Source organism: Apostichopus japonicus, chromosome 22, assembly GCF_037975245.1.
Source record: "Apostichopus japonicus isolate 1M-3 chromosome 22, ASM3797524v1, whole genome shotgun sequence".
Classification (NCBI taxonomy): Eukaryota; Metazoa; Echinodermata; class Holothuroidea; order Aspidochirotida; family Stichopodidae; genus Apostichopus; species Apostichopus japonicus.
Window position 1 is genome coordinate 14,560,891 of NC_092582.1, and position 14,237 is coordinate 14,575,127.

General features: G+C 36.8%; 1 protein-coding gene across 3 annotated transcripts in view; it reads right to left on the reverse strand.

Annotated features, from left to right (window-relative positions):
* The window catches only part of LOC139964200 (V-type proton ATPase 116 kDa subunit a 1-like), a 29,578-nt gene extending 15,569 nt beyond the window's left edge, over positions 1–14,009 (reverse strand). For 2 of the 3 annotated variants that reach the window (XM_071965612.1, XM_071965610.1), the window contains exons 1-4: positions 13,871–14,009; positions 5,463–5,672; positions 4,083–4,161; positions 81–178 (exon numbers count right to left, since the gene is read on the reverse strand). In XM_071965612.1, the coding sequence (XP_071821713.1) occupies positions 81–178; positions 4,083–4,161; positions 5,463–5,579 (294 nt within the window). In that variant the 5' untranslated portion in view covers positions 5,580–5,672; positions 13,871–14,009. Of the gene's footprint in view, positions 1–80; positions 179–4,082; positions 4,162–5,462; positions 5,673–11,407; positions 11,554–13,870 lie in introns of those variants that run through there. The other variant, XM_071965611.1, reaches the window with a different exon arrangement.
* Positions 14,010–14,237: the final 228 nt, after the last annotated feature.

Here is a 14,237-nt window from a genome sequence, read left to right on the forward strand (position 1 = left end):
GATCCCTTCCCCGGGCCGACTTTCACTACACTATTTTCATTGACTAGAGAAAGCTATATAAATACACCATAGTAGCCTACCTCGAGGTCTATCATCTCCCGGGGAGCGGGGGCCTCTGGATTGTCCGTCGCTTCTGGGATTGGAATCTGGCTTTTCAAGATCTCTCTTTCCAGATATCCTACGATTTAGAAAACAAACAAAAGCGGAAATAATCGGCTTAGTTTGAAATTTTTCTTTTAGCGCACAATATCAGGATCTACGTAAAACTATGAATTATGATAAAAAAATTAATTGGTGATAAAAAATAATATAAAAACATTTGGAAAAAATATTTGGTCTTGACAAATATCTCAAATGTATCTACAACGTGATTATCTAAGAAATGTAGAACTTTAGAAGACCACAGGCTTTGATAACGACTCAGAAAACATACTGGCATGCCTTTCCTGGAGAATCAAGGGTTTATCTGCATCTGCGATAGAATGATGCGGTAGAATGAGTCTGCTAAGGTTGTGGGGAGACAGGTAAGCGAGGAGCGAAGTAAATTACACTTTTCCTACAGACAACCAAACGGACCAAGATATTAAAGAGGCCATGACACGAAAAATCCAACTCATCGAGAGTAACTTCCTCTGAATCTATGAGAAAATCTATGTTCAAAACTATCCTCAACACCTTGAAAACCTCAAGGACTAATTAGTAATTAACGTTTTAATATTCGCATCCGAAAATAGATATCTGAGAATGCGATTTCACAACAAGACAATGATGACGTCATGTTAGGAACACACGTGCAAAGCCCAGGCATGTATCGGATGCGCGACGATCATACCGTTCCATATACACGCACATTTACACTGAGAGAACAACCACTGTATTACGCTATATCGTTAGAAATTTCAAGTTTGTTTTACAACTGTTGTAAACTATCCGAGAGAAATGCCGGTCCGTTGTGTTGTTGGGGGCTGCATAAATATCATTACCCATACAATTAGCCTTCATCCATGGCTGAAGGACGAAAAAAACACGGCGATTATGACCAAGTTAGTGCACAACACCAGCGCCGATTTCACTGGGCCTAGCCAGTATGCAGCTCCGAATGAAGCGAACACTTCACGGAAGCATACTACGATCCCTCCTTTTTGTTATGAAATAAAACAAATGGACTTTAACGGTTCGACATAAAAGAGTCATTCTTCTGTCAAGTAATCCACAAAAAACTACTCTGAAGACCAGATCGGGGAACAGGAAACCTCTAATGGGGCAAGTGGCGATCGTTAGGAGGTAGCGCGCCGAGCACTAGTAGTACTATAGTATTAGCGTTACTACACTGAAGTCGCAATAGACGAAGAGATTTTACTGTATCATCTAAATTAACACCCCCTTCATTGCTCTATTGTATACTAATAAGCTATGAGGTTAGCTTCAGAAGCGATGGGTTACATCTTCTTGTGAACAAATCTCAGTGCCCCAATTTATTTCTGGAATATGCTGGATCAGTTAGTTATAGCAATAATTTCTTATTCCTATTCCAGGAAAACCATTTTTTATGTTGTGGAGGGAGTGGGGGTAATGGGGATGGGTCAAAATAGGTAGGTAAAAAGATTTTATTCCAAAGGGTGTTTAATTAAATCTCAAAGCGATTTATTTTAAAGTCACAGAGCCAAAAATTCACACAACATAGTCCAAGTGTTAAATCATTGAACAAAATTTATTCAATATCAGTTCTAGACAGTCATTCTGGACAATCTGAACTAACATTAACAACAATCATTGTATTATATGACATAAAAGTAAAACTGTACTTTCCATAAACATGATCATTCTTAAATTACACTAATGTAATTTGTGACATCAAAGGAGGTTAAAAGAAAACAACTTACATGAATTTTTTGGCTTTAAGCCTACAAAGCAGTTGCATGTCCATCGCTATCAATTGTTGTTGTGACAAATTAATTAGAATAATCCAGAATCAAATACAATAAAGGGTTATTTAAACCAAGAAACACTGCACGAAGTAACTCACATGCAAAAATGTTACACAAGCATGACGACACGTACAACACTGATGGGCAATGTGAAACACAGCATCACACGCATTAAAACAATCGAAGACCATTAACAGGGTGTACTGCTGAGTTTTTGAAGAAAGACTACAAAACAAACCAACTGCTGCTGAAGAAACAAAGTCTAAACATTCAAGAGTTCTGCTGCCTCCATTGGTCTTTATTATGACTTTTCTGTCAAATATCATTGGTGATATGGATATTTTGGCTTCCAGATTAAAGGTACGAATCAAACGTCTGGGAGGTAAATGCCCCTAAAAAGGTCAATGCCCGTTCCCTTATGCACATATTATATGACATCACGGTCACGCCAACACTTGTGTCCAAATGCTTCAAAACATGCCTTTTCTTTCATTGTTGATGTTGGGTCTGGAAAATAACCTTTTCATCCTGAATTAAAAGTCTTGAATTTCAATATATCAACACTGAGGGAACCCTGACGGATTGATAATCCAACACAATTGTAGTTTAGAAAAGGTGTTCCTGGAGGAATTTCTCAACCAAGGCTTCCTATACAATGAGTTTTCTCCTGGCAACTTGAATCCAGTGTAATGACCATTGGCTGGAAAATCACTTCTGATCCTTTGGACTGCACATGATGGTAGCACAACCCTGACATGTCTTGCTAGGAACCCCAAGTATCATTGAACCTGTTGACCGTAGGCTATGTATCTGTACTGCCTGGGAAAAAATTTATGAAAGTTCAAAATGTATTAATGTTGGCCATGATGTCCACAATAACAAGCAGGCATACAATGTACAGTTATGGTTACATTTGTTGTGATTTTACACCTTCCGTGTATCATGAAACATTCTTTTGTTTCAGAAAATTGATTTGCAAAACTCCAGGCCAAAGTACTAGCCAAGTAATAATGAGTATGAAATAACACATATGCCTACCTAGCATGGCTGCATAATGCAACTTACATCCCCGAGCCAAACTTTCAGTATGCAACAACCCTACTAGTACTACACACTCTACATACGGGTTGTAAGTTACCGTAACACAACGCACAATACGGTTTAGGGTGTTCCGCGAATTCCAACAACACATGCACAAAATGGACTGGATTTTGTTTTTAAATGCTTTGTTAATAAATTCTTACCACGTTGTATGTTCCTTGCAATGGTTTCGAACGGATTTCTTCTTCGATATGTTGTGGAGCTTCAATTTCGGCTCGTTTAACAGGCTCGAACTGATACGGTTCTAACACCTCCGCTCCACCCTCAACGTTCGGTTCAATATTGGAATGATCATCGCCTTCACTCTCTGCTTCGAATATGAGAAAGGGCGCTCTAATTATAGCCCAATTTCACTGCCTAGTGAAGAACCATTATCACTTTGAACTTCGGTTGCCACAATTGGTTCTGGATCCGCCATTTCACAGGAAATTTTGATTTGATATCGCACTTGTGATCGGTGTTTTGTTTAGTAACTACTAGTGGTATGTGTACTTGTCTACTGTGTACGTGAATGGTATATTCGGAGGATCGTAAATGTGTTCAAAACGTGACGTCACATGACGTCATGCGAATCGGAAAATTTTCGAGTAAACAAAGTTTCAAACGCCGAAAAGGGTAAATTCATTCTCAATTTTCGACTTGAAAAATCAAGTTTTAAACTGGCAGAATGGTTGATACATGTTCTAGAGAACATTCTTTGATGGATCCCAAAAATATAGGACTTTGAAATTTTCGTGTCATGGCCACTTTAATTCTCTGCAGTTTTCAACAAGGATCCTGATTAATTCTTATTGTCTTCCCTTTTAGTAATTCATTGTCTTTAATTATGTAACGCTTTTCTACAGTTTGCCTTGTCAAAATTGGTTCATCCCCCCCCCTCGGCCCTCATAAATCTCACCATAGAGAGCACTCCTAACTCAAGGCATTGTTGTTACAATCTCAATAGTAAAACTTGCTGGGAGAATCTACAGCTCTTCAAAATCAGCTACTCTGTGGGTAGTCATTGAAGTCAATAAGGATCACAAAATTGCATTTTCTCTGGTCGAAACTTACGTAATTTGCGTTCCATTTCATCGCATCTTCGAACTTCATTTACAAACTTTCTACGGAATGCATTGACATCAGGGTTAAGCTGTTATTAAAAAAAAAGAAATACATCAAAAACCCCGAAAATAATGCAAAAAGCTATCTTTACAAAATAGAAATGATCAAGATGCAGTCCAATATATGACATCATTAATATTTTAATGTAGAAATGAACAATCTCATATCAAATACTTTCAATTCTGTAACATGGCAATCGTTTTCAGGTATTGTCAATTTATGGTCTTTTGTTATCAGACAAGCTACTGTCATTAGTTGCCTGAGAACATCAGGCAGTCAAAACTTAAACATGTTCACCCTGTGTCTCTCCTCCCCACCATCCCTCTCCAAACCAACCCCAACCCCCTTCCACCAATCCCCTCACCCCTTCCCAAAGCATCCCCTTAGTTACAAGAATCAGATGAACAACTGATTCACTAAATTACAATATTTTCTGTAATTAACGAATAGGGTATGCAATAGGTAAACAGAAGCTAGATAAACTCATATACTAACCATTTAGAGGGATATGAGTGGTGTATTAAGATTATCATCTCCATATTGGCCGACCACTATACAAACCAAAATTGCACAAGTAAAATTGCCTTTTAATTTACTCAAAATTCCCAATTTTACAGTACTCACTTCCATATGGCACCCACAATAAAACTATTCATCTATACAACCATTGAAAACTAATCCACCTTGACACCGTCAACCAGCTTATCGACCAAAACTGCCTTTCAATAAACAAGCATCTTGGTACTTACTACTTGAAAAAAGGTGGCATCCTCACCGAGCATAAACAAGCCAAAAAGAAGGTCAGGAATATGAGTAAATGTGATGGTAGGCCGCCTAGCACTGTAAATTTTTTTTTCAAATTTACTTAATAACCCTACTGCAAGAAGCAAACACATTGGGAGATATTTCCAATTCCAATGGTTTCGTGACAAAAATTTAAGAAAAACTTTAAGAGGTTGGTTTTAAATTTATGTGTAACTTAAAAGCTTCCATGCTGAAGAGTTACTGTACACAGGTCTGCTAATATTGTCCGATTTTACGTTGTTCCGAATCTTGCTGTATTGTTCTGTGTTGTTCGTAAATACTTCCAAACTGACTGGTTTGGGTATTTACTGTAAATATGACACTAGTCACCTGTCTCCTACACATGTATTCACTCTAATCTACCTAGCGACTAGTGACATTCTGTAACAGTTTAACCACCTACAGTACAGATTAAAGTTTTCTCTCCTAGATATAGTTATTTACATACTATACATAATAGACATACTGGACATTAACAATGATCAGCCCCCCCCCCCCCCCCCCAAATAAAACCTTTCAACTCACATCCCTAAACTGGACGAGTCCAAGTTCTCCCAACTCTGAGACACAAGAAAAAGCTGCCTCTGACTGAAGGAACAGTTGGGCCTTACACATCTCTTCGCTGCGAAACAGAGAACCCATGATGACAGCTCAGGGAAGCAATCTGCTTCTGTGATACCAGAGTTAACTTCTTCTACAAACTTATCAATCAATTGTTCTAGCCCTGGTATGAGCCTGTAACAAAACAAAGAAATGGGAGACATTAAAGATTATGTCTGTACGAATAAAAGCATGCAATTATACCAACATAACTTCGTTTACAGCAACGACTTAAGGTATGCTGTATTTGCCCCAAATTTAGGTATTCAAGTATGGTCACCTTTGGTCGAAATTCTAACTGTTTTGGCAACAACTTCCTTCTAGGAAATTTTCCTCACTAGGACATTCAGTCATCTTGTGTGCTCCTTAAAAATGTCTGAAAACAATTTTGAGAGTAAAGACCTCCAGGAAAGTACTTTTTGAAAACTTCTAGCAATTATAGTGTGCTGTAATTTGGGGCCTATATTGACCACCTTTAAGAACTGGACTGAAGAACTGGAGGCTGCTACAGTATGTTCATATCAAGTTTAGACTTGAGGTTAAGGTTTTATTAACCAAACCGAGACTTGCACTTTAATCATATATCGTATTATGCAGTAAATATAACATCAGCAGGTATATGAAAACTAACACAGGCCATTGATGTTGTGCTTTACCCTGATATACTGGATGGTTACCATTCAATTCACTAAGTGTACAGCTATTGAAGTTTTCACATTTCCAGCAGTCATATACGCAGTGCATACCGAATATACCCTAGCTACAGTTCTAGTACATATAGAGATGCACACATACAGCCTGTATGATACAGGTACATGTGGAAGATGAAATCAGATACAGTAACTGACATGTTTCAAGGCTACTATCTGTATAATATTACACCAGCTTTGAACTCTGCAATGATGAGGTTTGCAGCATCCAAGATATACTATCTGAAAACTACTGTAACTATAAGTTCAAATATTAAGAACTAAGTTCAAATATTAAGTACTCTGTACAAACCTCTCTAGAAATGTGTAAATTATGAAGATACAGTATCAGTTTGACACACAAATTTACAAACTATACCAGATTAATTTTGAACCTGTTGTGTCACTTTACAGCAAACTCTGAAAGCGTGATCTCTGGAACAGCTTAAAGTAGGTGGAACTGTTGATCGAAATCTAAGGTAAACATAAAGGTCAGAGCTTCACAGGCCAAGAAAAACAAACGAACCAGATGAAGGCCCGATATTGATCGATCAAAGTCAACTTCTAATTATCATCCCCTGATTGACGAAAAACATCAAAACAAAAGGTATAGTTGCATAGTGGTCATATGAATTTTCTACAATCCCATACTTTGATAAATACTACAAAAAAATCACCAATATTGCCAACAGTACTTCAGTACTACAGACTTCATACAGCAATTTGTCATCTTGGTCACCATCAATTCAATTTCAAAGTTAGAGATCAAATATCATCTAGAGGTTGGCAATTTGTCAGGGTCTGAGTTAGGGACTTAGTTGAGAGGCTCCCGTTCCCTTCCGTTTGTGGAAGAAATGATTCAGTACTTACTATAGCAATGTTACTGACCGTGCGCACAAAAGTCGTAATGTTCGTACCATAAAGTTCATGAATATACGACAGGCAACTGATTCAAGGCATGACACCAACGAGGGGGGGGGGGGGCCAAAATCCAGCTCAACAAAATGCTACCATCAGAACAGTCAGAGGACTGTTTCTAAACTTTCTATAAATATTGATGATTTACCTAAGTTCTGTGCTCACATTGGAACGGTCAGATTGACTTTATAGAGAGTTTTACTTCCCCCTAAAGTGCTGTATCTGTAAATTATAACTTTGTCATAACTACCTAAAATTCCAGACATTTTGTAAAATTTGGATAAATTGACAGGCGACACACATGTCTGCTATCATGCCATATACATGTAATTTACTTATGAGTGTCACATGTTTTACCATATGTTCATATGTACTGTAGATTAAGCTATCAACTTAGGCTGTGTAGTTTCAAAACTGTTGTAGAGTAAATTGTTAATATTCAATACCTAGCTTTGAATACCTTTTCTTTTCTTTCTAGATCTTTTGTGAGCGTCCAAGTGGATTTACAAAACTGTTATGGTACGAAATATAAAATACAGAGGTCATTTGATATGGCCATACTGTCAGTAACAAAATAGTCGGCATTATGCATGTACATACAGTACAAGGACACAAATCACCTTTACACAGCTCAATTACAAACAGACATATCTCTTTCATCAGTGTCTAAATTCCATCCTTTTTGCTAATGGAAGTAATTAATATTAAAGGAGAGCCAACAATCTAAACTGTACTTTCCATATATCGGCTGAGGTATTGCATTTGTGTACACAGTTTTGTACTGTAGTTAATTCTCATAAATATGTTACACTGACACCAAGTCAGTCAGTCAGTCTTTCTGGAGAAAAGTGCTTTAGTTTCTTACAAAAAAATGCTGTCAACCATGGTTTATCCCAAGAACACAGAATTAAGGATGAGGCACAATTTGGCCTATTGTAATCTTTAGTTCTTCCTCCCCCTCCCCCCCCCCCGTCCCATATGTAAAAACATGTATCCTTTGCATATATACTGCTATATACTGTGGTCGTGAATGAACATTAAGTGTATATATGGTTTGTGAACAAACATGCATCATAGAGAGTACTGTACATGCCTGCAGATTGATGTTTAAGATTGCCAAACATTATACTTCCTGTTTTTCTGCAATTCTGCTGTCTAATTTGCATAACTTTATTCAGACAGCTGTCTATGTACTGTACAGTAAGATTGTGTCACATACATGTGATTAGTAGTGCACATATAAAACTCAACCAGCAAAAATAAGACAGCACACAGTAAATTTAATCTATTTCTTTCCCATTCATTTCCTATCCAATGTATTAAAAGTTATGTGTTTTACAGACTTTACAAGAGACTTATAACTATATAAACACACTGTACATGGTACAGTCTGTATGTACTGTACACAAACAACTGCTATACTGTTATCCTTTACCTGGATGAATGTGGTGCTGCAACTAAATTATGCTGAATTTGCCTTAGTTACACATGTATACGATATGTACTGAATACATCACTTTTTCACTCCAAAATTGTGGACCTCGATCATCAATCATTCAGTTTCCTGTTTACAAGGTTTAAACTGAGGAGTGGGCATTTTTTACTTCCTTACACACTTCCATGGCATATCCTTCTATATATACACACCGAAATACACAATGAAGGGGATGAGCCACACTACGCAGAGAATGGGAATATATATGTGGAAAGAATTTGCAAATCTCCTTTCTAAATAGCAGCTTTTCTGATGTGCTGTATGCACACCAGTGTGTATATGTACATCGGTTCAATGTCATGGGACTTTTCTATGGTCGCAAGAATTTTGATGTTTGATTTATTCGATGGAATATGAGAGTGTGACATCTCAGCTGTTACTTCTGCAGTTAAAAGTGTTAAAAGAAACATTTCTCTCACAAGGGCCCACTTACCCTAAACTACTATACACTCTACCTGTACATGTAGAAATCGAACATGGAGCAATGAGTTAAAAATTACAGTTCTCAGAAGTTCACTCGGAGACCAGGATGGAAAACGACATTCAACTGCATCATGTTAAGATGTTACAGTATTCACTGGCTCTCAAGATTGATAGATAGATAGAAACTTTATTGTCCATTTCAGAAAACAAAAAACGGAAATTATTTCTCTTCAACGGAGTAGTGTGAGGACATCTGAATTTTACATGTGGCCTATATAGTTTAACACTAAGAACCACAAATGTTGCTGAGCTGTGTTCTGTTTCCCTGAAATCAATTGACATTTAATCACATACATGGTACCTCTGTAATCTACTAAGACCCACATCCTATAAATTTCTTTCACAAGGGCCCACTTAAATTTAATATACTGTACATGTATCAACCATTGAGCTCAGAGTTAAACATTCTGACAGAAACCAGGCTTAAAAACAAACTAAAAATGTGTTCTATAAATGTGTAAACACTCTAAAGTGAGTGAGAAATCTCAGCTTTACTTTGCAATGAAAGTTTAATAAGAAGCTACCCAATTTATAATCCGGACTTTGACTAGGCTCGAACACAGAGAACACTCATGTATTCAAATAAATAAACATTATAAAGCATATATGCTCTTCGAATCAAGGTAGCCCCTTAATGAACCTCTCTAATTGACATTACCCAGATCTGAAGCACGTCATGAACGTCTATACGTTGTATTGTGGAATATATAACATAGTGTAAACATGCAATGTCAAGCATGGTATGCCTTGATCTGCATCAGAATCAGATCTAATGAAATGTGAAGACACTTCAGGAACTAGAAAATGCTCTTGAGAGAGTCCACTTGGAAAGTCACGGTTTACACCGATTTGCAAAAGAAGTTTATTCAACTTCCCATACTACCAGTCAAACACAGACTCACTTATTCAGTGCATGAGTCAAGTGTTCAAATTTTGTTTAGCGAGTTTTGAAGACTCTGATTTTTTTCTCTTATAAAGAACTCTCCTATACAGATCCTGCATCAAAAATAGCTATACTGTACTGTACATCCTTACACAGTTCGTATGTATACTGTATATTATAGCAATCTGACCCTTTTGCATTGCATTTTAATTGCGATGCGATACTTGTATACATTATTCCCTACACTTAATATATACTGTACAAAGATCAAAAGATACCATCTGTGTCCCGCAGTATTATGGTCTACATGTATATGCATACTGTATACATGAACAGTACAGTACTAGATAAGAGAAAGTATCATATTTTTTTGTGCTGGTATAACTTCCAAACCACTGTCAGAATAGTACTAACGGCTCATTAGCATTGCATGTTTGAATACTTGTGAGGTGTGGTGCATCCTCTACTTACATGTACAATGCTATACAGTACTAATACTGTCCACATAGTTAAATTAATTAATATTCATGTAAAAAAACACAAACAAGGACTTAGGGATATGAGAGAAATAATATATAGTACATGTAATGTATTGGAAAACTATGACAAAATCCTCGAACCGATCCGACTGGTTGTACAGCAGAGCGCAAAGACATAAGGTGGGGTTGAATGTGTTGGGGGTGAAAGAGGGGGGGGTATTAGATGTCAAAAATATTCAAAACTATAAGCTGTGGTTGCAGCTGCCTCTAATGTGTTAATAGAATTGTCAGATGTTTTAACCTCTTTACAAAATGAATGAAAAAAATAATGGGGAAAAAAGGAATATAGTAACAAAAGATTTGTTGTTGAACATTGCAGCAATTAATAACCTCTCCCTCTCGTAGTCTCCTATGCCAGTGACAGTGTGTGATAAACAATCACTGCATGATCATATGTATATATCATTCACAATGATCTGCAGCTACTGATGAATGAAAAGCCAATGCATACTGTCCATGCTCCTGCTTGTAACAAACTTCAATGGAACACAAAAAAATGACTAGTGGGATAATTAATGTACTGAAAAATTATGTATGGGCCAGGAACTTTATGAATTTCTCTTTCATTTTTTTTTTGGCAATTTCTTTTGCTGAACATTTGTGTTTGAAACAAAAGTATGGTATAAACTTTGAAAACTGGCAAGCACCCACACTGTTAAACAAAACACAAGTAGCAACTGAAAGTGAATACTAAATTTATTAGTACTTACGGGAGACTTTGTCGCAATTATACAGTACCACTCAAAACACTGTAAACCTCTAACAGCTTAAATCTGCAAAGGAATTTCCTTCTAACTACACATTATTTCTGACATTTTTCATGATCCAGATATAAATAGAAACAAGAAACGCTAAATACTTACTGTGTTTCGTCCGAACACACTGGCAAATTCTCCCACACTTTGGGTTTACAGACTTTATAGATTGGAAAGTTAAAAACAAAAGCCAAGAAAAATGAGGAACTAGGTGCCTCAAGCTTCCTGTTAACTTGACTGGGCCACCGATGATTAAAACAGACACTATACAGATCATGGTGGCACATTATAAGTTACTGTGTGTTGGATACAGGAAGTGACCAAATTCCACATTGTCCTGTGTATGAGGTACAGATTACTCATACCCCTGTATGATATATGAACAACAAGACACAAACCTAGTACTAAGATGGAAAGTATGGTTATGTATCACTGTCTTCTAAATGGTATTAATAAACCATGAGTAAGAAATACCTTAGAATTAAAACATTCAATTCATTTAAGGTTTTGACCCCAGAGGAAAGCTGAATCATTGTATGAAATATGCTGTCTCCATTCACAGTAATTTTAAAAACACTGTCATCACTTCCCTTCTACCCCCATCCCTCTACCTTCTTTTGCAAACTGGAGAGTGAGAAATATAAATTAATAAAACATTGGCAAAATTAAAAAAAAAAAAAAAAAAATTAAGACTCATTATGATCACTATGCTTCTTTATCATGCATTAATGTACAGAGGGACACAGAACAGTATTGTATCAGTTTTCAGTATTGGCCGGGAGTGCAGGCTGAAGAGGAGTGGGTGGGAGGTGGGGATGGGGGAAGATGGGGGATTCAGTATTTTTCACATCTTTCAGATTCCTCTCTTTCAGTAATTATCAAGTATGACACAAATCTTTCCAAAAAAAAGAGGAATTACTTTGAAATTTTGTCTTTTTCAGCAACTGATTGGATTGGGGTGGGGAGGGAGGGGAGGGGAAGTAAGTATCGCTGCTATCCCAACTCTAATGCTCCTGGCATGACATGCAGTACCATCAGTGGGTTAATCTGGGGGAGGGGGGCAGTGACGGCCAAAATGTAAAAAAAAAAAATTGAAGGCCACTATGGCGTTAATCTAAATGTCTAAAGTACACCGAAGGTTTGTAGCTCCATTTGACTTGAAAATGTAACTGTGATCAGCAAATACTGAACAAACACAACCAGAAAATACAGAATTAAAAGTGCTTTGACAAAGTGAAAACAACGGGTTAAAGCAAGAAAGCAGCATTTTGTGGCCATTGGTAGATCTATCTGTTTGAAATAGATACTACAAGCCAACAGTACCTTTCTTCTGAGGAATAAAGTGAAGGACATTTACAACAGAGGCCATCTGCGCTATCACTTTTTTTAAACATTGCCATGTATACACTGTAGAGTCTTGCTATCAATGTACTGTATGAGTATTCAGCGAGAAGTGCAAAAAAGCAAAGTGCAATACATGTTAGTTTAAGTAAGATTTGGATTTTTATGACTTCTAGCTTCCAAAACTGCATTTAATACATGTATCTGTGGTTTGAAAATTGCGGGAAGAAAAATTAAGTAAGTGAATTTAAATACCACGTTGGGATTGCAGCAGTCCTCAGATCCTAGAGGGCCAGATTTAGAGATCAACATTCTGGCTCTTCTAGCTAAATATCCACTTGTTTATGAATGCACACATAGTATTGAACTGAAGGTACTGTTGTGTAAGCTAGTACTATTGTACTTAATGAAGGTACTTAAAAGCTATTGTATTTTGTATTGCTAACTAAAGTGCATAAGAAATGCAATTTATATCGTAAGTATACAAATGTATTTCAGGTAGTGAGGCTATTTGCATATATAACAGATAAATAATCATAATAATTATAATTATCATTATAATAATAGTCAGCAGTTAACCCTCATTGCTTCAAATGCCACTGCTTTTATCCCATCGGACACAGCACCTGTTAAATATTCCACTCAAGATGTGTCCCTAATTTGTCTGAGGAACAGGGCCAATTGGTAAGGAATTTGCATGGTCATCTGACGAAAACAGGACTTGTGTGGCTGCATCATGTGACCATACACAATCAGCCTGTATTAGTATTATAGTATATTATAACTACTGTATAAAGACATTGATTTACGGAGAAGAAAATGCACTATGTGAAATACATTTAAGTATTGTTATTGTCTTGAACCAATTGTTGAACTTCCGTTTCAAATCATATCCCATTAAAACGTTTATAATACTTACAATAAGTGAGATTGACCCTGATACCCATGATGTAAAAAGTTACCAACGACCTAGCCTATACTGTTATTGTGTTAATGATTATTCCTAACCAGGTTTGGCCTTAGAGTTTAGAGCACTATATCATGATAGTATTACTATGCTGGTTGGTGTTCATACCAGTCTTGTACAAACATATGCACATTGGGTACTTAATCTATATACTATTAAAACTTTTCAAAATAATTTCGGCATAAAATGGAGTAAACGTTAACGTTCGATCGATCTCCTGTACTACTTCAGATCGGCTTTAAATAAATGCTCCCATAACTTACTTTGCGCACACTTTGTCGTTGTGAGTTTTTACAGGGAATTTGTCAATGTTCAGATCTGCCTGGCCAGAGCGCTATTGTGCAACTTGTTGGAGTGCGATAGTAAGTTTAAACCAAAGGCCAGCTGTCACATGCCTGTCTACGGAAGCCTTGTAATGATAATGGAATGAAAGTATGAACGCAGAAAAAATTGCTACACCCATTAAAACGATAAAATAGTTTTGCTTTACTCCATAACATATCTCAGATTATTTTGGGAATGTATTAAAACTTAAAATTTGAGAACATTGCTACCGTGAGATGTTTTATGATTTGTATCATAGGCCTCGGTAGTTGATGATTATGTCATAACTTATTATGGGAAAGCACG